This window comes from Oreochromis niloticus, linkage group LG13 (assembly GCF_001858045.2).
Source record: "Oreochromis niloticus isolate F11D_XX linkage group LG13, O_niloticus_UMD_NMBU, whole genome shotgun sequence".
NCBI lineage: Eukaryota > Metazoa > Chordata > Actinopteri > Cichliformes > Cichlidae > Oreochromis > Oreochromis niloticus.
Window position 1 is genome coordinate 7496746 of NC_031978.2, and position 22489 is coordinate 7519234.

The following is a 22489-nucleotide window of genomic DNA, read 5'->3' on the forward strand; positions in this document are numbered from 1 at the left end:
CTCTCAGACTGGTGTAGTGTGAAAGGGAGCTTGCTGGTTTGCTTTGTTCGGTATTGTGCGCATGAGAGGATGAATCCTCAGGGCTCGATTCACAGCTGAGACAAGTAGGTATTTTTCTGTGGTATAGTTGGATGCAGCTTTTAGACAGCCATGCAGTGAAATGGAGACAAAAAGCGAGAGCAGGCAAAACCAGGCATTTTAAAAAGGAAAGGGAACATGTGCCGTACCACTGCCTGCTGCTTTCATTGTGGCTGACCTGTGAAGGGACGTGTGAGACAGGTTGGTTTTGGTGCTAAGATCAGTGCCTTCTCCCCTGCAAATAGGGGAAAAACATTTAACCAGGAAACACTGCAGTTTCACATTACAAAAACAGAATCAGTTAAAAGAGAGGAGGCACAAGAGAACCGAGAGGGGCATGGTATGTCAGTGGTATCAACACAGCAAGGAGGTGAAACAGCCTGATATTCACTGACAGCATGGTGCTTCCATAGCAGGCAGAACCCATCAGTTTTTGTTGGAGGGAGGGCAGACAAAAGGCTGGAACATCCCCAACTGTTTAGTTTCCATATCTAGCAGTCAGTGACAAGGCTTTCCGGCAGTTCTTATTTTTAACACACGGTCCTCTGGTGAGCAGCTTGCATTCACACACACACACACACACACACACACACACACACACACACACACACACACACACACACACACACACACACACACACACACACACACACACACAGGGCCATGTCACTGATTGTATAACTCTTATCACCTGGTCTGTGGCATATTCCCAAATTCCAATTTGACTGCTAGCCCCTGGCCCAGAGCCCATCTCTGAAAAGAAGTACAGCAAAAATGGCTTCGGCGCAGACCTTTGATAGGAAATATCAGGAAGGATTTTACAGCAGAATTCACAATGAGGAATTCAGGAGGGACCCACTTCTAGCTTCTTCTGGATTTATATAAACCTGACACTGTGATGAGCCTTCAGTTTAACCCTCTCCCAGCACTTTATTAAAGTTTCAAAACAATTAAAGGTTGAGTTTAATTTTTTTTTTTTTTTTTCTTAAATTCTGTCTGTCCACAGGAGTCTCCATCAGGGCGGAGGAAGGCCTTGGCCACTAGCAGTATAAACATGAAACAATACGCTAGTCCGATGCCCACACAGACAGACGTCAAGCTGAAGTTTAAGCCCCTGTCCAAGAAGGTGGTGTCGGCCACGCTGCAGTTCTCCCTCTCTTGCATTTTCCTCCGCGAGGGAAAGGCCACGTAAGTTTTCGTCTTCTTATAATATTACCCACATCCTTCTGAAGTGGTTACACGTTGCGATATTCAGCAGTGTTCTAAGTTGTTTGTAACCCTCACTAGTTATAACATTAAGTCTGATGCATGTAGGAATAATACCTATCAAATTGGGCCCAAAACCCATGTTCACGTCTTCCTTGTTCTGTTGCCTTTGCTGGTGTTGAGTTAATCAGTGTGTCGTTTCATTGTATGTTTCAAAAGTCATTTAAGCAAGTACATAGTAATATTAAATTTTGTTGCGCGCTGTCTTTCATCACAAAACTGTTACAGCATTCAACTTTGAATGTCTCACACTAATGACTGATTGGAGCCACAGATATCCGCATGACTCTTTTACATTGGTCACAATTAATTTTGGACAGTCTGACTTTATTAGGCTGTAATTTAGAGTCTAGTGATGAAAACATTTTTTTTATCCACTGAAGGGTATGGAAAGATATCAAAAAAAAGTACTAAAGTTGCCAAGTTTGCAGCAAAGAGGACAAGTAAAGCTGTTGATAATCCCTGCTGTGAGTAAGAGAGTAGCCATTTGTAGTAATTTGTTTTACCCTTTGCAAACCAGTAACAGATGCTTGGTATAAAAGTCTAGCTAATACCCTTTTTATGTCACTTCTAACCAGAGGTGACTGAAAATCTAAATTTTCATTGTTAGTCTGTTAGAGGGTGAAATTTTGCTGTTTGTTCTGTTTATCAGTTTAATTTATAGGTACACACACACACAAAGACACTTGTCAATCATTTTAAGATATTGAACCACCATCTTTCATTTGAAGACATGCTTTCAGTCCGTGTTTTCTGTTTGTTATTCATTTTAATTTGATGGCAGCAACTTTCATTTAAAGATACCCCTCCCCACACACACAAACACATATACACTGAGCATGAGCAAAGCGGCGAGGCCTTTGTTGTGTCGCGGATGGCGGGTCGATGGCGCGTAACCCTTGTTAACCCTTCGGGGAATGATGTCGACCACACACAAACAAACTCCATCACAGCAGTTCAAATGAGCCCATGGGCCTGGGAAACACCAAACACAAAGAACAGAGAGGAGAATACAGCGATTATGATGGAGCGGTGGTATCGAGGGACTGTGGGGAGGGGGGGAGCACAGACGACTACATAAAATACAAGAAATGATGTAGAAATGCATCAGTGGGGCAGAGGCTGGAGTCAAAACCAAGCTTTAAAGAAGCTTTAAAATGTGAGGGAGGGGTGTTGAAGTTTAGGTGTAAAAATAGTCGTCTGGAGTGAAGAAATGATTGAAAGAGATGGATTCTAAATGTATGTGGGGTGTTTAGGTTAAATTGTGCTATCTGTTTTGAAGTTTTTCAGCTGCATGTAAACATGTATTTCTCTATCTATGTATATAAATTGGGTTGGGTTTTTTTTGGCTGGTGGGGTCCAGTGATGAGGACATGCAGAGCCTGGCCAGCCTGATGAGCATGAAACAGGCGGACATTGGCAACCTGGATGACTTTGAGGAGGAGAATGAGGAGGATGAGGAGAACAGGGTCAACCAGGAGGAGAAAGCTGCCAAGATCACAGGTAAAACACTGGAGAAGCACTTTTTTATTTGGCTTTGTAAGATCACAGATTTATCTGCTGAAAGTCATTGAAGAGTCTTTTGGTCATTTGATCAAAATCCCAAAAATGCCTGAAATTTCCCAGACTTCCTGAAGAATAAGCGCAGGACCCAGGCTTCATTTGGGGCATTTACTTTGCTTCTTGGTTTCTTTGTTTTCCCCACCTTATGCCTGTGTGTGTGTGTGTGTGTGTGTGTGTGTGTGTGTGTGTGTGTGTGTTGCTACAAATACGAAAGAGAGAGTTTGTAAATTCATGAGCTTTATTTGCCGTGTATTGTCTGCTTCAGGGTGTTTTCTGTTGCTTTGACTTTCCCACATCCTTGTTACCCCTCATTCCCCTTGTCTTGTATTGGTCGCACTGGCAGACTGACGGTGGCTTGGCTCCTTCCTTACATACATGATTCATTCTACGGTCACATGTACGGGCCACGCTGCTTCCTGCTTTGCTTAATCCAACTTTTCAAAGCGCCACCTCTTCATGTTAAGCTTCATGCTTTCTCTCCTTTCTTTTTCCTGCTCTTCATCTCATTTATATGTATATGCATTGAGCGTCTACAGCTACGCTTCACTAGCACACATCTCTGAATCAAAGGACGGGCCGGGCTGCCAAAACTCGCTGCTATCATATTCTTGCCTGAATGGTACCTCCGGAGCAAGCCAGCAAGCAGCCCCAGCAATACTAACACTAGGCTAACCAACGCATACGCTGTAAAACACATGTTCTCTTTTGTCTTTTTATATGCTGTATGTAAATTATGAAACCTCAGTAAACCTCTCTGTGTATGTGTATGTGTATGTGTGTGTGTTTATATAGGCTTGTTAGTCATTGTTCAGTATTACCTCTTTACTTATCAATCTGGAACCTGAAGCTCTGGAGGCGTGTCAGAAATGTTATTTTAAAGTAGATATATGAAGTTTTTTCTTCTTAGCTTTTGGCTCTGTGCATGCATTTAGCACTGCAGTGCTGATGCAGTGTTTCCCACAGAACACTGTTTCCTCTGCAAATACTTTATAACTGAGCAATAGTGAGTCTCTACTCCTGGGGATAACCACCTTTTTCCCCATCTTGGATGGCAGTGAGCGATGTCAGTCGTTGTTCTGCTCTGCAGCCTTCAGGAGTTTGACATGTTGGTACATGAACCAGTTCTCCATATGCTGCCAGCTCTGGTTACAGTGCAGAAGAAAGACTTACTTACTCAGACCAGCTGGAGTCTAAGACACAGGGTAGAGCATGTTCAACCCCGGGAGAAGAGACTGTAGAAATGGCTGAATGATATCCACCTCCAAGTGTACACTTTACAGAGAGTCTATGGGAACACCACAGTCTGCTTGTTTGGTGATGATATAATGATGCTTTTTCCAGCTCCAAGCTTCTCCAGCGTTGAATGAGGCTCTGTCCTTTTTAATGTGCTGCAGTGCTTCAGTTCTTGTTTTTGGACCCGACCCCCCCCAAAAAACTTTTTACCCTTCAGAAAACATTCTGGCGTTGAGATTAAGTTTAGTATCAGGACAAATCTGGACTGTTTTCAACTATCAGTAATGTCCCAGCGCTTTGTTTGTTTTTGGGAACTGAAGGAGTGTTTGGACCTGGATATAGCTACTGATATGAAATGTAGCAGGCAACTAGTTGCCCAGCAAAGTTTGAGTAACACAAGACAGGATGAGCTAGCTGTTTATCATTAACAGGCAGTCATAAATATACTTGATTGAGGTGGCCTGCCCAGGTAAAGTTGGTGTGGGAAGTTGTGAACTTTATAGTGTAGACCTTACCAGCTAAATGGTTGATAGCAGTCCTATTACTACTAACTAAAGCATGCACATTCACACTAGTGTTCCTCTTTACTAATCTGTTTGTACTTGCAGACTTGTTAGTTATAGAACTGATGATAATATAAACCAAACCAACAGTCTGCACTTAGTTATTGTGCAGTGTAATGTGCGGTGTGGATGTGTGTGGACATTCTGGATGGTGTGTGTTATTTTTGCCTTGTTCACTGCTTTTCTTCCTCCCTCCCTTCCTGTATGGACCTGTCGTTTGCAGAGATAGTAAACCAGTTGAATGCCCTCAGCTGCTTACATGGTGATGATGATGATGATGATGGTGGTGTTCCCAAGCGAGCACGCAAAGCAACAGCTAAGCCTGCTGCTTCTTCCCAAGGTCTTTTTTCACCTTTCTTTCACCCCTCTTCATCCTGTGATTCTTCTTTTATTGTCTTGTGAACACTGTGTTGCCTCTTCCTACCCCTCAGTGTCACGGTTTATATCTACATATTTATTTATTTTTTATATTCCCTCCCATAATGTTCTGTCTCCCCCTCTTCCCCTCTCTCTTTGGCTCTACCCTCCCTTATCCCTTGATCCTTCGTGACATTGGTATTGTAGTCGTGTTGTGGTCGTGTGGTACGATTTATCTTCAGTCATGTGGTGACGTGCAGTACGTGGTGTTGTGAACACATCAGTTGGTGTTCATCCTTTTGGTTCCTATTGTTTCTATTATTTGACAATGTGACCTTTCCCACTCTTTTACTGCAATTGGTAGTGAACCAAACCAGGTAAAAAAGAAAAGAAAAGAAAGCTCCCCTTTGTTTTTCTCTTTCAGGTCAAAGAAATATTTGTTTTCTCAAAATAGAATTAATCTTAAGCTAGATGGAAAAAAAAAAAGTTTGACCAATCTGTCTATAAAAACAGAAAACCTACAGTTAATTTAAATTTGGCCACTTTCCCCTACACGCTCGTCTCCTTTTGCACTTCTATGTCAGGTTCAGTGAAGATAGTTGTTTGGCCCCTGGGTCATACCATCAGTGATGTTTCACACCTTGGCTAAATTTAAACAAAGTGTCTTGTTTTTCTTTTTTGCAAGGGCAGAGTTGTAAAACCTTTTCATCTTATTAAAAAATCTCATAAATAAGGGCTTTCCCAGATTGTTTCCTGTGGGCAAATAACTCCAGTCACTGGTTCAGCTGGAAATTACATCCTGTTGGCTAACAGTAATATACAACAAACATAGCTTTGTACTCTCAAGGTTTTCTGAGTTTATTTGGGGTCTTCCAACATTCTTCTGTGTGGATAGGAATAGTCACAAACCGTCACACAGATTTAAACACACACTCTTGGACATGTGCACTTGTCATGGCCTAAAATTGGCCATGAATGTTGTCAGTTAAGTGCTGTTCCTCTTATCAGCCATCACCACTTCACGTAGCCACACTACATATAGACCCAGGACACGTATCTCACAGCACAGTTTTTCTTTATACTAGTTCAGATTTTCATGTTTCTCAGCAACATTTCTTGGCATCTACCTCAGGCACATTTACACTCTTTTCAAACTGACCCACACCCTGGCAGCATGCGATTGAACTACAGTGAGTATAGTGAAGATAAAGTACACAAGTACCCCCTCCAGCTGGGAATTCCATAGCAACACCATGCTTTCGCCACAGTCTCCCACAGTCTCCCACAGTAACACTCCATACCACACAAATTTTCCCAGAATGCCACTGTTGTATATGCTCTGAAGAAGGATGAAATGGTTGAGGAACAAAGGCGTTTAGGCAGTGCTCCCCAGCAAGCGGGATTTCTTATCCAAGACTGAATGGTTCACTCCGAAGTGCAGATTTTGATGCATTTGGCTTTGTGGCTGTTTGTTCATTGCATTTTGTTGTGTAGCTGTTTTGACTCTGTAGTTTAATTTAAAATGACTTTTTATTAAACTCTTTGGCAACAGAGCTGATTAACAAGCTGAACTTCCTGGAAGACGAGGATCAGGATACGGCTCCTGCAATGAACAACAATCCTTTTGATGAGCCCGATGTCGACCTTCATCCCAACCATCTCAACCCATTTGATGATCCTGATGAGGAAGGTATGTGCAGCTTTGCCAGCTTCTGAGGAAAATGCACTCATCTTCATTTAAATATATAATAATTGTAATAACTTGTATATCGTGACTGGCTCTGGTTGCGATGTTCTTGATGTTGCTTTGGGAAAAGTCTTTGGGATGATGAGCAGTGTGGTTTTAAGGTTCTGATGTGCAAATACCGTGAATGTGTATAATCCTCTGTAACTGTATCAGGCTTCAATGCTTTCAGTCAGACACCTAAACCAATATTTTTGTCTGACCACCTGAGTGGACAGGTATTTGTTTTTGAGTGTCACGCTCTCACACACATAAAAGCACACCTTTGCTGCCTATTTGCTTACTTAAGATGTCTTTGATCTGATCTTCAACCTTAAATCCTGGATTTTACTTTCTCGAGTGCATATATTTATGCATGTACATGTGTTCTTTAATGTCCTTATCATCTTCAACAAAGGTTTACTTATTTTGGGGACTGCTGTTTTAATTCAATAGTGGCTGTGTGTAGGATTTGGTTGTCTTTTGTTGGCAGTGAAGGCAGCATGAAGCATTTGCGCAGGCACCACTCAGGAGCCCACACAGGGGACCTGGATCCTTAAAATGTTGAAATAACCTAAATATGATCCACACAAGTCAAATAGGCAGTTAACCTCCTAGGACCTGTTATCCAAATATGTGGACATCACATTTTCTGTTGTCTAGACCACAATACTAAATTTTGCTGTATAAGGGCCTGATATCCTCTTCTCAGAAACTACATCAGGTAAAAAGATAATTTGTTTTTACATTCATCAGGTCCCAATGAGCCCAAATAGCAAAGAGAAATAAAAATGCATGCCAAGAAAGAGTTCCAGTCTTAGGAGGTTAAGGCACATTTATTTTGTTTCTCTCTGCTGTCTATCTCTCCAACATACTGAGATCACAAGCTACCAAAGCTCATGTCAAGTCTAGGAGTAACATGATTTGTTCATGCTGTCAATGCTTTCCGTCCTCTGTCAGAGCCCCCTGCCCAGCCGGTCCTACGGCAGCGGGCTGACGACAGTTCCTTTTATGACCACGACGACTCAAATCCGTTCAACGAGCCAGATGAGCCAGAGACACAAGCATGTCCAGGGAACCCCTTTGATGAGCCCGACCAGGACACGGACACTCAGCCAGATCCAGAACCTCCCAAACCCAGGCAGAGGAAAGGTGTCCGGCCCGTTGACATGAGCAAGTACCTGTATGCGGACACTTCTCACAATGAAGAGGAGCTCGACAAGTAAGATTTTGTTATGCATTGGACAATTGTTTCCTCAGTGTATTTACAGTCCTATAACAAATGAAAATGAATGGTCTTTTTTTTTTTTTCTTTGCATTTGATGACACAGTAACTTTAAATTATGAGGCGTGAACATGCTGTTAAATAAAGAGCATGCACCTTATCCTGTGCTATTTTCCTTTGTTATTTAGAACCAAGTGCATTGCTTTCTAACTCAGGTTGTATATGAAAGATGGAGGTAGACAAAGTGACGAAGCTTTAAGCTTTACTGCAAACTGGACATGTGAGGAGTGGACTTTACTGTGAAGCCAAGGGAATGGCTAAGGGCTTGTGATTAACAAGTCTTTGAGCATGCACGGGTTTAGCTTCCTTTTTGATTCTAATAGTGACCATAAATTACAAAATCAATTTCATGTTTTATTGACCCGAAACCAGTGATTGAGCTTATAAACTGACTGGGAAAGTGTCTACTGTGCTGAAAAAGTGACTATAGGGCCATTTTCCCATAGACTTTTACAACACTGGAAATTGTTGTGCAATCAGAAGAGTCACCCCCTGGTTGCAAATAGAAAGAATGTAGATTTAAGGGTTTCAGATCACTAGCCTCAAGTGGCCATCGGAGGAATTGCACTTTTCTTCATAAGTAGCGATACTTAAAATGCTCAGTTACATTCTCGATTACTGCTGGCAGCCCGAGTCCTGCAGCTCCCCCTCCTTCTAGAGGGGCACTTGTAGGCACAGCTCCCCCCTTCCAAACAGGGCAAAGTGACGAGGCAGCTCTTTCAACAGGAACAAGGGCCCTGTTGTTTCACTGCATTCTTTAACCTTGTCTCCCTCTTCAGTCTTTCCACCCGTCCTCCCCCTCCTCTCCCTCCCATCAACTTGTTGCCCCATACTTTCCCTCTTTCTCCTTCACTTCCTCGTAGACTCTGCTCATTTTTATTTCACCTTGGAGCTCCTTTACGCCTGCTCTCCACCCACACCCTCCCATTCCCTCTTCCCTCTTCCTTCTTCCTGTTCTGCATCATTTCGGTTCATCAGTGCTGTCAGTTACTTTGTAAAGAAGAAAATGTAAAGATGCTTCTATCTGTTGTTGAATTTAAAGATATGATGAATTTGGCAACGGAGGTGCGGAGCAGTTTTTCTTAAGTTTTTTTTTGGGGGGGGGTTATTTGTTTACTTTTTTTTGGTATATGCTGCATTTTAAAAAATTTTCATTTTAGTTAAGTTTGGTGGCTGTGTCGTGCAGTCCTTACTTATAAATATTTATTCTCAGTGGAACTTTCTGAAATTAAAAAAAATGAACAAGAAAAAATTTAGTCATTGAATGCAGCATAAAAAGGTAGCACGTTGTGTATGTGTGAATCTCAGTTTTTACTGAAATGTTAGGCTATTTTATACTTAATAGGCTGTGTCACTTTCTCTAAAAGCTATATATACACTTTATCTTGTGACAGTAAAGGTTGCCAACCTTTAGGGGTTGAATCTTAGCTTCAGAAGGATCCCCACATCAGTGTGAAGTGTTCCCATCAGTGAACTGTTTCACCAATAGTGTGTGACCATCTCCACAAGAGCAGCCGTGCCCAAATTGTCAATGAAAACCCCTTTTGGCCACTGAGCGAAGCCGTCACACAGACAGGCGTATGTTTCACTCCTCTCAGCTGTCCAAAGACAGACAGGAATTGACTGGTGTGTTTCTTTTTCTCTGTCTCTTACATCAGGAGCAGCTCACTGCAGAATAGAAAGTTCAAGAGGGCAGCGCAGTGTTTTGACTGCAGCCCTTTCACATGTCTTTTAGCCAGCGATGGTCTGTTAGACCTTCTCTATAGGCCTGCCTCCTTTTCTTTTCTTCAGTTCCCTCCTTTTTTTCCCCCCTTCTATCACTTTGCAGTAAGACACTGAGTACCTCCAACCTTCTCTTTCAGAGATACCCAGTCAATCAGTTTTTCCTCTCACCCCCTCCTCCTCCTCCATCCAATTCTCTTGTTTGTTTAGGACTGCTTGTTGCATGTTGAGTGAATGTCTTAAGGCCGTGCCCCTGCTTTCATTGCCACCAGCATGCCTGTGTATTGATAACACTGTGGTATGTGTATGTGTATGTGTGTGTGTTTTGGTGCGTGCTTGTGCGTGTGTGTAATGTAGTCGTGCTCTGGCCTGTCTGTCAGTAGTCCACCTTGGGTAGTGAGGATATGAGGTCACACAGTCCTGACCTCAGTGCACCTGCATCTTCTATTAACTTACCACTTTCTGTGTGCTGTTCATTGTGCTGCACCAAACCTTTGTTTCCCTATTAATGAATTTATACATCCAAAGATGTGTTTAAATGGTCCTAATGGTTATTATACGTCATTATAAACAAAATGTTTAATGATTACGCAAAATATATGCATATTTTCTTCTGTGCAACAACCTAATTTTACAAGATAAAAAATTAGGTTTTATATCTTATATAGCAGTCTGTCTTTGAGATGGTTTATGTTAACTTTATTGGCATTTTGGAGACTGCCTTTTATCCTTGTGTTGCTGCTGTAAGTCAGGAAATTTAGTTTTATTGTATAGCCCTGAATCACATGTGAAGGTTTGAAGGACTTCATAGGCAGAAGAGCACATTAAAAACACTAGAAAAAAAGAGAAAAAACAATAAAGTCACTAACATATTAAAACTCAAAAATGAACAAGAAAACAAAAAGAAAATATTTATAAACTTGTATTTAAAAATGAGAATAGGAAGATTTTATATCTGCTCTAAATGTGGCTGAACAGTTAGTGTGGCCATTATAAGTGCTTTTTTTCCCCCCCAGTATAATTCAGATTTATTCATATAGCGCCAAATCACAACAAGACAACAACAACCCCAAGGTAAAGATCTTGCAATACTAGAGAAAAAAATCCCAAGATCACAGTATGCCATGTAAGCAACAGTGGGGAGGAAGAAATCCCCTTTTAACAGGAAAAAATCTCCAGCAGCGCTATCCTCCACCCTCCAGTATCCCCAATTCTGCTCTTTGAAGAATATTGTGTGTCTGTTGGTTTAGCTTTTTTTTAATTTATTTTTAAGATCAGGAGGATCTTAAAGTGCGAGTTGGGATGTAACTGTAATATTTAAGACTTTATATACAAGTATGAATATTTTAAATCAATTCTGTAGGATCATCAAAAACAGTGTAGCTCTGCTGTTCTGAATAAGCTCCAGCCTAGTGAAATACTGTTTTACAGCTCATCCTTTTTACAAATTCGATGGATAAATTACATCAATCTCTCTTTTCCCTTCTTTTCCAGATCCAACCCATTCTACGAGCCAAGGACATTGAGCCCTGTGCAGCAGGGTGCTGGTGGCCCCTCACCTGATGTGGCCAGCAGCCAGAAGAGGAGAGCTCCCCCACCCCCGGGCACCAGCCCTGGGCTCGGCCCCAGTCCGCCACCCCACAAACCCACATCTGGCCCTGATGGGGAGAGAGCCCAGCCCGTTGGGCCCAGCCCAGTGGCAGCAGTGATAGGGAGAGAGCTGGCCTCCTCTTCCCCCAAGGTACGCAGTCCTTGCTGGAATGTAATAAACTTTATTTATCCCCATGTGATGCATGTGAAAAATGCAGAAAGAAATACACTGTGGCTGTCTCTGCAGTGTATCTGGTGCTTAATGAAGAATCATTACTTTCTATTTTGAGAAATATACCTTTTTAAAATAAAGCAAATGTATTTATTTGGGTATTCTTCACTATAACATGAATGCACAATTTAAAATTTTGATTTTAACTTTGATTTCATCAACTACTTGTCGGCTTCGCAGACTCTTCAGTTCATTTAATTGCATTTAATTACATTTAATTCAAATCTCTGAGCTTGAACCCCAAAATTCAACAGATCTCGCCTCATGTCTACTTCCTGTCATTCACTCTGGCTCGTCCGTGCAGCATGTTTTATTATAAGTGAGTGAGTTGAAGCATTTTGAATGTGTTGTGTGTGTGTATGTGTGTGTGTTTGCAGTAGTGTGGCCACATCCAGTGGTCCTTACATTAGCTTTTTTTCCGCCTGCACAGTCTCATCTCCTGCACCATTCTTTATGCTCATGAAACTCCCCAGCTCCTCATTTGAATATAGGTATTTGTTTATTGGGGTGTTTTCATATGTTTATTTATTTATTTAAATTAGGTAAATCATGGCTGGGTCTAATTAAATGGCTGATGGTCACACACACTCACGGCAGGAGTCAGACCACTGGTGGGGAATGATTGGCTGGGGGTGTGGGGATGAGTGGGGGTTAAAATTGTGAGTGTGTGTGTGTAGGGGCTCAATGAGCCTGTGTAGGGCTTAAACACAGGGGGCTTAACTACAGCAGAGCGATCACAAGGGGGTGTTGACCCCCTGTGCCCACGCACACACATACACGCAAACACAGTACAGTTAGTCATACACACACAGGTCCCTCCTCCCCATGCAGCTGGCTAGCTGACTGTTTTAGTGTAGCTGGGCGGTGATGCTGGCCGTCCATGTAATTATGGCACAGTGCCTTTATCACCCAGCTGCAGTTGCCTGTGACCATGGGTGAGGGGGCCTAAACCACTTTAATTACCCAAAGCCAGTGGCCTGTGGTGGGCCACACTTCGCCAAGAGATGCCCCTGCCTCTGGAGCTTGGTGTGGAGGGGGCAAGGTGGGGTGTAGAGAATGAATTGTGACTGAAGAGGAGGGGTGAAATGAAGAATATGCTGAGGATAGTGAAGGGTTATAATACGGCAGAAAAGAGAGGGAACATTTCCAGGGAATTGTGGGGAGAGAGTGAGAGAGAGAGAGAGAAATGGGATGTTCACAGTAAACAAGGATAGGGCTACAGGGTTTGTTGACATATACAGCTAGTGTGAATAGGGTTTTTCTTTTCCTCTTATTCACACCCAGCACCATGGTACACACCACAGCCTACACATGGGCTGTGAGATGACCTTTGAATGTATGAAGTCAGGGAGGATTAAGAGGAGACATCCCCACTCTGAGAGGCCAAGACGAAACCAACACATCATAACGCTACGAACGTGCACAGAGTGTAAATGTATGCATGTATCTGTTCTTATAGTTTTCAATGTGCCCAAGGCTCAGTTCTGTCAATATGTACTCGGGCAGTTATAACCTTCCCTCAAAACACAGCTAACCCCTGCCTCTCGCATATAAGACGTCTGCTCTTCATTTATATTTATTTTACCAATGTGGGCAAATTGTGTGTAGGGCTGAGATAAACACACACACAGAATTCAGTTTAATCTCACAATGTGAATAGAAATTGATATCCAGAAAGCCACCATATTCAGTTCTACATTTACAAACCTGCCCTGAAGGGTTAGAATGAGTTTTTCTTTTTTTTCTTCTTTTAAAATGAAATCTTGTCTTTGGTAACCGAAAGAGATTTGCTTGTCTCGTATCACCATTACATTTAACACATTTATTCGCTGCAGCAGAGGAACAAGCTTTAAATGGCTGGTCACTCAACAAACAGAAAACGAGTTTAAGGGTCAGCGCCTCGAGCAGTGCTTTGGTGAAGATATTTCATAAACCTGTAAAAACCAAGCAAGAGTTCTAACAAGAAAATACAAGCCAACTACAGTCATGGAGAAAGATGTAGCTTTTTCTTGTTTGCATTCACTCCAACAGATTTAGGATTAAACTTTTTCTTGGATGCAGTTTCATCCTCCTTGTCATTGCATTAAAACCAGCCACTTCAGTGCCAGCCTGTGGAAAATCAGGACATCTACATGACATATGGTGTGCGCCCACTTATTCTATACACAGGTATTACACATATTGATTGGATTTACATTAAGAATAATATGAGCTCGGTGCTCTGGATTTTTGCCAGTGAAACACATGGGCTGGCACTAACTCAAGTTCTTATGTAGATTCAGATCTAAATGCAGCATCTACAGAGGTTCCAGAAGCTTTTGTTTTGTTGCTCATGATGACTAGCGGACAGTAGGTCCCAACAAAACATAATTGAAAAAGGAGGTCTTTGCCTCAATGATTAATTAAAGGTGCCTTATTTTGGGTGATGTTTGTGTTTGAGGAAATCTGAAGGTAGGTCATACCTTGGCAGCAGTGGCACAGGAGATACAGTGGGACATCTGTCAGTGAGAAGGTCGACGGTTCGATGCCAGGCTCCTCTAGTCTGCATGCTGAAGTATTGCTGGGCAAGATACTGAAACCTTAATGCTCCTATCAAAGTGTTAATGTGTGAATTCTAGCGCTTCTAGGAATCTGTGAATAAGGCTTGTAGAAAGAAAGTAATTGAAATGTAGCTACACTTCTCAGTGTTTGGCTCTCTCCACCGTTGTTATTGATGCCAGATTCAGACTACATGATAATAGCTTGATTGTGGCCAAAACCATGGGCGTCTTAAATGACAGCGGATCACTTTATTCTGTATACTGTGTAACTGTAACTGAAACTTCATCCAGGATGTCTTATGATGTCCAGACAGAAACACCAACGTGTCTCTCGAGCTTTGCACAATAAAGCTCGAGAGACATGCACAGTTGTAAAGTTGTACATATGACTGCACGTGAGTCCAGTTTTTACCATGTTGAAAGTTTATATGCACTTGTCATTAGGTCTGAATGCTTAGATGGCTGTCGCGAGTTTGACAGAGAAGTGACCGGGTTTGTTCTTTGACACATGAAGCCGACGCATTAAGATATCGTGAAAATAATGGAAAGGAGAGCATGTCTGAAAGGGGCTTTAGATGCTTCACAGCTCCCATACCAATATGTGATTCCATTGTCCCGTCTAGAGATCCTGAAGTGCGTCAAGTTTAAAGTGTAGCATCTGTGAAGGAGCTGGAAGGATGAAAACATCTGTGGGATTAATTTAAATGAACAGAGGGAGTTCCTGTTGGGCGGGCTGTGAGCTCTGTCTGGTCTGATTCAGTCCATCTCTTTTCCCTCGCTGTAACTCAGTGATCCTCTACTCCTCCTTTTGTTTCATCTCCATCTCTATTCTGTAGTCAGAGCGCTCTACACTTAGATGCTCTGATCTTTGGATTTTCATCAAGTTTCCGCTTCGTGACTTATTTGCCTTATTTTCATATAAAGAAAAGTTGGAGGTTGGATTATGCGTGTGGGCAGAAGTTTGAAAGAAAAAGTTCTGTGTTATCTTAATATTTGCCAAAGAATTTTGGAAACAGTAAGGCATTTTCAACTTTGTGGTTTATCTGTCAATACATTACATCCTGGAACTGGTGTGCGTTTGCAAAAGCTTTTTTTCAGCTGTTCCTTTACTCTATACTGTGTCACCCGTTTCTTTGTATGTCGAGTAATATTTTAAGCATAATCTTACATGAAATCTTTACCACTTTTCCCTTTATTAATTTTTGTTACAAGCACACTCACATTAGACACTAGAGGAATGTTTTCTTTCTCCCCTTCATTTGAAGGGCTTCAGTGATTACCCACGTTAGTCGAAGGGTTCAAATTAAATAGAGTTTTGCAGGTTGTGAGAGCTCCTGTGCCGGGGGGAAGGAAGAGGCCAGAGCTCTCCTTCGTCTCCCACACGTTTTCACAGCCCCTCCTCCTGTTCAGACTACCTCCAAATTGAAATTAGAATAAATTAACATTATTTAATTGAGTTCGCAGAAGGCTGCGATATTTCTTAATTAGCTTTCACCGAGGTTCGCGGCAGGAGAGGACCACATCCGTGCTGTGGAGTGTTTCTGAGGTTACTGTGACGACTGAGGGATGTTTTTGGAGGACAGAGGGGAGCCCAAGAGACAAGGACAGTCATCTCTTGTCTTCTGATCTTTGCCCGTTGCAAGGTCTCTCGTCTTGTTATCATTATATCCAGTCCAAAGTTAATTCATCTTCTCTGATAAGTTTTGCAGACCTTTACACAAAGAAACTCAGATGGAGGACATAAAGAAAGTGGACTGGGTACAATGTTTTTAGGCAGCTACTGTAGATTTAAAAGCCTCCTTCGTTATAGTTGGAGTTTAAATGTTAAACTAAATGCCTTGTTGACTGTTGTTCATTTAAAGCACACTTCCATCTAGGTTCATTTTTTTGACATGTAAAGCTCTGCAAGACAGTGTCAGTAAACTCTTGTGGTAAGAGTTGTCCACGCTCCACCTGAAGTGGCTCTATGCCCCACAGTTTGAGAACCACTGGGTTAAAAGTAAAAGATCAGGAGAATGTTTTGTGTTTCTTAAATTTCAGAGCTTGGCATCACTATGAGCAAGGAAATGGGCATTGCAGTTCGTCTCTGAGACCAAAGCATTGAAGCCTCAGTGGCTCCCTTTGGCCACGCTGGCCTTTCCATAAGCTGTGTAATATTAGGAGAATAATCCTTGAGAGGAGTAAGGCTAAATAATTACCTCTCAGTGTCTACCTTTTCTCAGCGTGGACCCCTCCCCAAACTTTTTTTGCCGTCTCTGAGTGGTCTGTCATTGGATCTTGTGGGAGAGAGGAGACCCAGTTTCTTCTCTCAATCGGTGTAGGTCCAATCATTGGGCTTCCTGTTGTTGCTTCAAGCTGCAGGGCATCGCTGTCATCAAGTTAGTGGAAAGGTAGAAGACGATACCAACCTCTGGACATTCTGCAGTCTTAGAAGTTTAAGGAAATATTTAATACGTATACTTTTGGCTGTTTGTTTAAATCATCACTAAATATTTTTGCATCAACTAAATGAGATCCAGTAGCGGTGAACAGTTCGAGCCACGTTTGAGGCACAGTTTTACTCCTGAAGTCTCACAGGGCACCAGGCATTTACACATTTAATCATTTCAAGTAGACAAACAAAAATATTAATATTACACACCCTTCCCATTTCAGTTTTACTCACTGGTAACCAAGAAGTGACAAGTGTCTGTGTGTTTGTTGTGTGTATTAATGTGCTGTCTTGTGTGTGTTGTGAGGGATATATTTTGATCCAGTTACTGTAATGTGGCTATCATTTTTCCACCTCTTCCTCTGTTGGGTGCATGTCGAGTTCACAAGTTAAGCACTGCGAAGAGCTCACTCTCTTCAATACCCGCGCCGACTGGTGTAAAAGGGCCTTCCGCAAAGCGCCGCTTGTAATCTGCCTTTGGTAAGTCCTCCTTAGTTTTATCTGCCAAGGATTACCTCACAAGCTGCAAGCAGGAGAGAACGAGGGAGACGCAGAGCAAGAGAGAGAGAAATGAAAAGCAAGTCAAACAGAAAACGATGAAGATGGAACAAAATGAAAACAAATCGCTGTGTAATCTCTGAAAGAAGGAGACCTGCTTTTGAGTTGAAGGGAAGTTTCCCTCGCCACTCATTTAGAGAGGGAATTGACTAATCCCTCCATGATTGATGTCTGCTATGAGAGGCTCTATGGCAGACTAATAGGGCTTATGAGGATGACCAGAAAGTCCTTTGTGTGTGTGTGTGCGTGTGTGCGTGTGTGTGTGTGTGTGTGTGTGTGTGTGCGCGTGCGTGCGTGTGTGTGTGTGTGCGCGCAGGAACCAAACCTTTTTGTCTTGTGTGTCCTTCTATCCAGTGGCCGTAGAGGCCAGGGGTTTGAATGACATAGCGGCCGAAGAAGGGGTAACTTTATCTTAATCTGGTCTTAATCTGCCCTGGTGCTCCAGGTGTGTATGGGCTTAAACCTTGAAGGATCCTGGGTTTTGGGGTGAGGTTTAAGGGGGCTTCATCTGAGGAGATAGAAGTCCATGCACTTGAAAACTCCTTGGACCTCCAGAGGGTCTGAGACCCCCCGCACATTCCTGAAAACCGCACTCACTTAGTGAAGCTGAACCTTCTTCCCGTCATCTTTAAGTGGCCCTTCCTACATTTTAATTGAATTAAACCAACCGTTCTCCTTAATTTAAAAAAGACCTTGGAAGTATCTTATGAATTAGTCAGTGATTTCTCTTTCAAATTGTGCGGGTGTGTTCAAGTGTGTGTACACGCACACACGTGCACTCTTGTGTCTATGTTTGAGGAAAAGAGAGTGAGTGTAGAAATGATAAGGCTTTAATTGCCTCTTCCTAAAGCCCTCCAGCCCCCCTCTTTTGGCCTATTATAGTATGCAGGTGTGCGCTTTTATGTGCTATAGGAAATACTAAGTGGCATTTCCAGTGCTCAACTCTCATATCACCTGGTGGCATCCTTCCCAGTTTATATTTGAGCTCTCACAGAGCAGGAGTTGATGCTGAAATCCAGTCCTTCAGGTACAGTTTGGACCCTTAGAAATTTTGGTTTGGTCTTTTTGTGTAAAGACACCCCATGTTATGAGAGTTAGTAGAAATGTTCCTGATATACAGAGAGTTGAACTCCTTTATGGTCTCAGTCATCATCTATGATCAGCCCAACCTTGAACCTCACTCTAACCCTTTTTGTTTGTTTATGTAATGGTTTTCCCAATTCTTTATAAACTATTTACCTGACACTATAAACTATGACTTTAACAGTTATAGTCTGTATTTCATGTTTAAAAAAACAAAAAAGTCAGACAGGGCAAAAGGAATGACTGCCTACTCTTCACATTAGTGGTTGCAGAAATGTCTGTCCATTAATTGGTCGATTGTAGGATTGATTACTGACATTCAGAAGAATAAAGCTGCTCAGAATCTCCATGTCTACTGAACCGTGTCATGTTGAGCTGGAATCTAATAATTCGCATTTCAACTTATAAACTATTAAATGCTAAAAATGAGAAATTGCTGAGGGTGGAGCCATCGGGGGCCTATAGTTGGGTGGTCCATGAGGTTAAAGTCAGGTGTTCAAGCACCACCCAGATGTATTAGTGCCTTTTAGTCACTTAAATGTTCCATTCTTTCTCCAAACTTTTTCTCTTTCTGGATGCTCCTGTAAGTCCTCCTCCACCGCACCCGTCCTCCTTTTCTCTCTGTGTTGATGCATGTGTATTCTGATCAGGAGTCAAAGGGGTGACTTTGTAATTATGTTCATTTTAATTGGCTTTGCTATCACCCCTCTCATCACTCTGGAGCCCACGCTGCGCTGGACAATGGCAGTCTGTAGTGTCGGGGTTGAGCAACCGCTGCATGCTGCATTAAGCCCCCCACCACCACCAAACACGCACACTCCTCAAATATATTTATATATATATATATATACATACACACACACACACACAAACTGCCTCTTTACCTGCAGAACATAATTCCTAAAGTGGCCTCCTTAATGAGTTTTCCCTGCCCTGGCTTAGATTAATTGATAAATGGTGGTTTTATCAGCCCAGCTCATCTCTGAATCCATTGCACCACTAATTTGTTTGTTGAAGATGGCAGTTAAAGGAGATTAATACGGTATAGATTTATAAGAACAACATCCCCTGTCTTTTCCTCCCTCTCTTCTTTCTCCCAAACCTTGTTATTTATCTGAGAAGGTGGAGGAAGAGCATAAGATTTAGATGGATGTTAAGGCGTAGTTTTAATGTTGGTCACGAAGAAATCCTGCTGGAAAAAAAATGGACTTTGGATTTAAAATCAAATTTTGATCTCAGATGTGTTTTCTAGCTCTGAAAATGTGTCTTTTGTTTGTAAGAAGTTAGAAGGTGAAGGTACTTTGAGGGCCTGTGACTCAGAAAATGTCTTCTGGCTTATAAAAAAAAAGTACCAAAACATAAATATATATATATCAGCTGAATGTGATGGGGTCAGGTGGCAGGATGATTTTATTTTTTTGTCCTGTAAAAACCCAGTTACAAATAAACACACAAACACTGTTTTAACAGATTTATCAAATGGTGATTTGTTTGAATATTGAAGTGCAGCAGAGCCACAAGGACACGCCAATAATGCCCAACTGCATTAAAAAAAAAAAAAAATTAAATAAAAATCTATGTGCAAGTGTACCTGTGCCTATTTTTTCTAATTTGATCAACTCCAAGAGGGTAACAGCAGGAAAGTAGTTGTAGTCTTTGCTATAACCCTGTTCTGTGACTTCCTGCCTTCCAGAGCTGCTTCACCTGTGTTTTTCACAGGTCCTCTCAGACTTGCAGTCTCTTAATTTTGTCTCCTTCACTGCTCAACCAAGTGCAGTTGAAATGGCAGTTAAAGCAGACTAATGCGAAATAGATTTATAAAAGCAGCCTCCCATTTTCTCCTCTTTCTCACAAACCTTATTTATTTATCTGAGAGAGATTAGGAGGCGATTAGAGCATTAGATGTGGGAGGACTTTGAATTCGTGCAAATCTGGATTTTAAAATGTACGTTTATGTGCATACATATGATTTCCAGGCAAAGGCATGTCTTGGCCATACGTACCCATATACAGGACAACCATATGCACTGATTTTGAGCGGTGTTTGAAGTGGCAACTGTGACAACTGTGAGGTTTCAATTTTAACTTGTGACAGTGTAATTTTTGAAATGGTGATTGAGGAGAAGGAAATGGCTCAGGAGGAGTCTGAAATATCTTCTGTTAGATCAGTGTAACTTATGAAAGGAGGCAGATGGAGAAGGACTCAAAGAAATGGAGTGTAGGAAATTTTTACCATCTGTGATGTTGTCTTGTTTTGTCCCCACTGCAGACAGCATCCTCACCGCACACACTCGATCTCAAACCTACCCACCCTGCATGCCTTTTCCCCACAGCCAAAGCTAATTTGCAGAGGCGTGAGTGTGGGTAATGCTACTGCCGTTTCCATGACAAGCTAAAGCCAGCGCTTACACCACATTATGCCCCTGTGTTACATGTTAGGCGAGCAAGCGGGCGGGTGGGCACACTGCAAGCTGGCACTGTCCCTCCCTCCATTTTATTTTCCTTTTTTTTTTTTTTCAGTGAATGGTTTTATTTCAATTTCAAAGCCTTGTCCTCTCCTGTATGCTTTTTTTTTTTTTGTAAAGACAGCTTTGCATGGTTATGCCTGTGGAGCAAAATAGGCCTTGGAAGCGATACGGTCCTGGAAAAGGAAACCGCTTTTCCAGATTTTTGCATTTTACATCTCTGTAGCCAACCGCCGAAAGGCCCTCTGTCTTGGCCTGCAAGTGATGGAAAGCGTAAATCACCAGCAACCTCCCCCCATCGCCATCATGATGAGTTTATTTACATATTTCTCTACTTGGTGACAGTACACAAAGCCACAGTGCAAAGATTTGTTAAATAGCTATGAAAGCTTGCTGAAGCAGTTTCAGTGTGTCATAGATGGGCTGCCCTTCTGTTTCCACCTGTACGTAAAATAAAGCCCAACTTAACTAAACAGCATCTGCAGCTCTCGTACTCACACCTCTCTTTGGAAGGAGCCCCCCCCCAGTCGATTACAAAGGTAATGAGACATACATTTTCTTTGTATGTTAATGTGTATTATTTTTCACGCTACATTCACTCTCCTCTCCTGTTCCACCCCTTTGCCCCCCAGCCTCCCCACAAACCCCTCCTTCTCCCCGATCTCCTTATTGCCCCATCCACTTCACATCTCCATTTACATAATTGAACTTTTGATTGGACTTTGCTCCCTCCCCTCCGCTCTCACGCAGGCAGCGTTTGAAATCCGAAGCATAATTTCATGGGTAAGATGACGCGAGGTGATCGTTCTCCCTCTCTCTCTTTTTCCGCTCCGTGTTTTTCCTAATGTGAAGACGTCGGACTTGGAAAGCTCAGATTAAACAAATTGCTTGTTTTGATTGAAGGTGCAATTAAATAATTGAGTATGTGGGTATTTGGAGATGAGCCAATCAGATGAGGTTTTTCTGTAGCAGGATGGACAGGCCACTTAAGTGCACCAACCCTATCCTCTTAAATATGAGCAGGTATTAATTTTTTCCCCAAGTATGTGTATCTTGGATAAGAGGAGTGTGTTAGGCTACCATTTCTAAGATGTTGTTATCCATACAGTAAGTGTGTATGTCCCTGCTGTTTGCATGCATGTACAGTATGTGTGTCTTTATCCTTTAAAGCGTGTGTTTGTGTGTACTTTGCACTGTGTGTATATGTGTGTGCATGGACTTTCCTTTTCTTTTCTTTTTTTTTTTTTTTTTGCCTTAGGCTCCTTGAGCGGATTACAAGTTTTAAAGAGTATGAGATTCAACACCTCCTCAAATCTGACACTCTCTGACACTGCTTTGAAGCCTCGAAAGTGAGATTGGAAAGACACGGAAGCTCTTTTCTCTCCACAGAGTCGTGGGTTTATGTCATTGGGTTGAGCCCAGTTAAGTTTCCATTGAAGCGTCATGCCCCAGAGTGAGAGACAAAGCTGCCACTTTAAAATGTTTGACTTGTGTCTTTTTTTTATGACTCAGAAAGGCCAGTTTGGTGGCCTCTGTGTGCTTTAGTCCCCATGTTAAATGCCACGTGACTTTGTTTACATTTGTTGATCTTCGTTTGGGTACAGTTTAGTAGACTTTCTTTCAGATTTTTACCCTTGACTCTGCAATTCTCCACACTGTTAGTGGGGCAAAAGGTATAAGACTTGTCTGCAATAAGCAATTAAAAGTTGTTTTATTAACTAAACTAATGACTGGAAGCAAAATCTTACGGCTTTAACAAAATACATTATCAGCGTTACTAATAGATGTATCTTAAAATCC

The 22489-nt window shown here is 42.0% G+C and overlaps 1 protein-coding gene across 6 annotated transcripts in view; it reads left to right on the forward strand.

The window, feature by feature from the left end:
- Nucleotides 1-22489, forward strand: part of ehbp1 (EH domain binding protein 1) — a 159240-nt gene that overhangs the window by 52131 nt on the left and 84620 nt on the right. For 4 of the 6 annotated variants that reach the window (XM_019366884.2, XM_025897774.1, XM_003438236.5 and 1 more), the window contains 6 exons: nucleotides 1085-1266; nucleotides 2708-2847; nucleotides 4927-5043; nucleotides 6613-6750; nucleotides 7744-8005; nucleotides 11285-11531. In XM_019366884.2, the coding sequence (XP_019222429.1) occupies nucleotides 1085-1266; nucleotides 2708-2847; nucleotides 4927-5043; nucleotides 6613-6750; nucleotides 7744-8005; nucleotides 11285-11531 (1086 nt within the window). Of the gene's footprint in view, nucleotides 1-821; nucleotides 974-1084; nucleotides 1267-2707; nucleotides 2848-4926; nucleotides 5044-6612; nucleotides 6751-7743; nucleotides 8006-11284; nucleotides 11532-22489 lie in introns of those variants that run through there. The other 2 variants (XM_025897775.1, XM_005473668.4) reach the window with 2 other exon arrangements.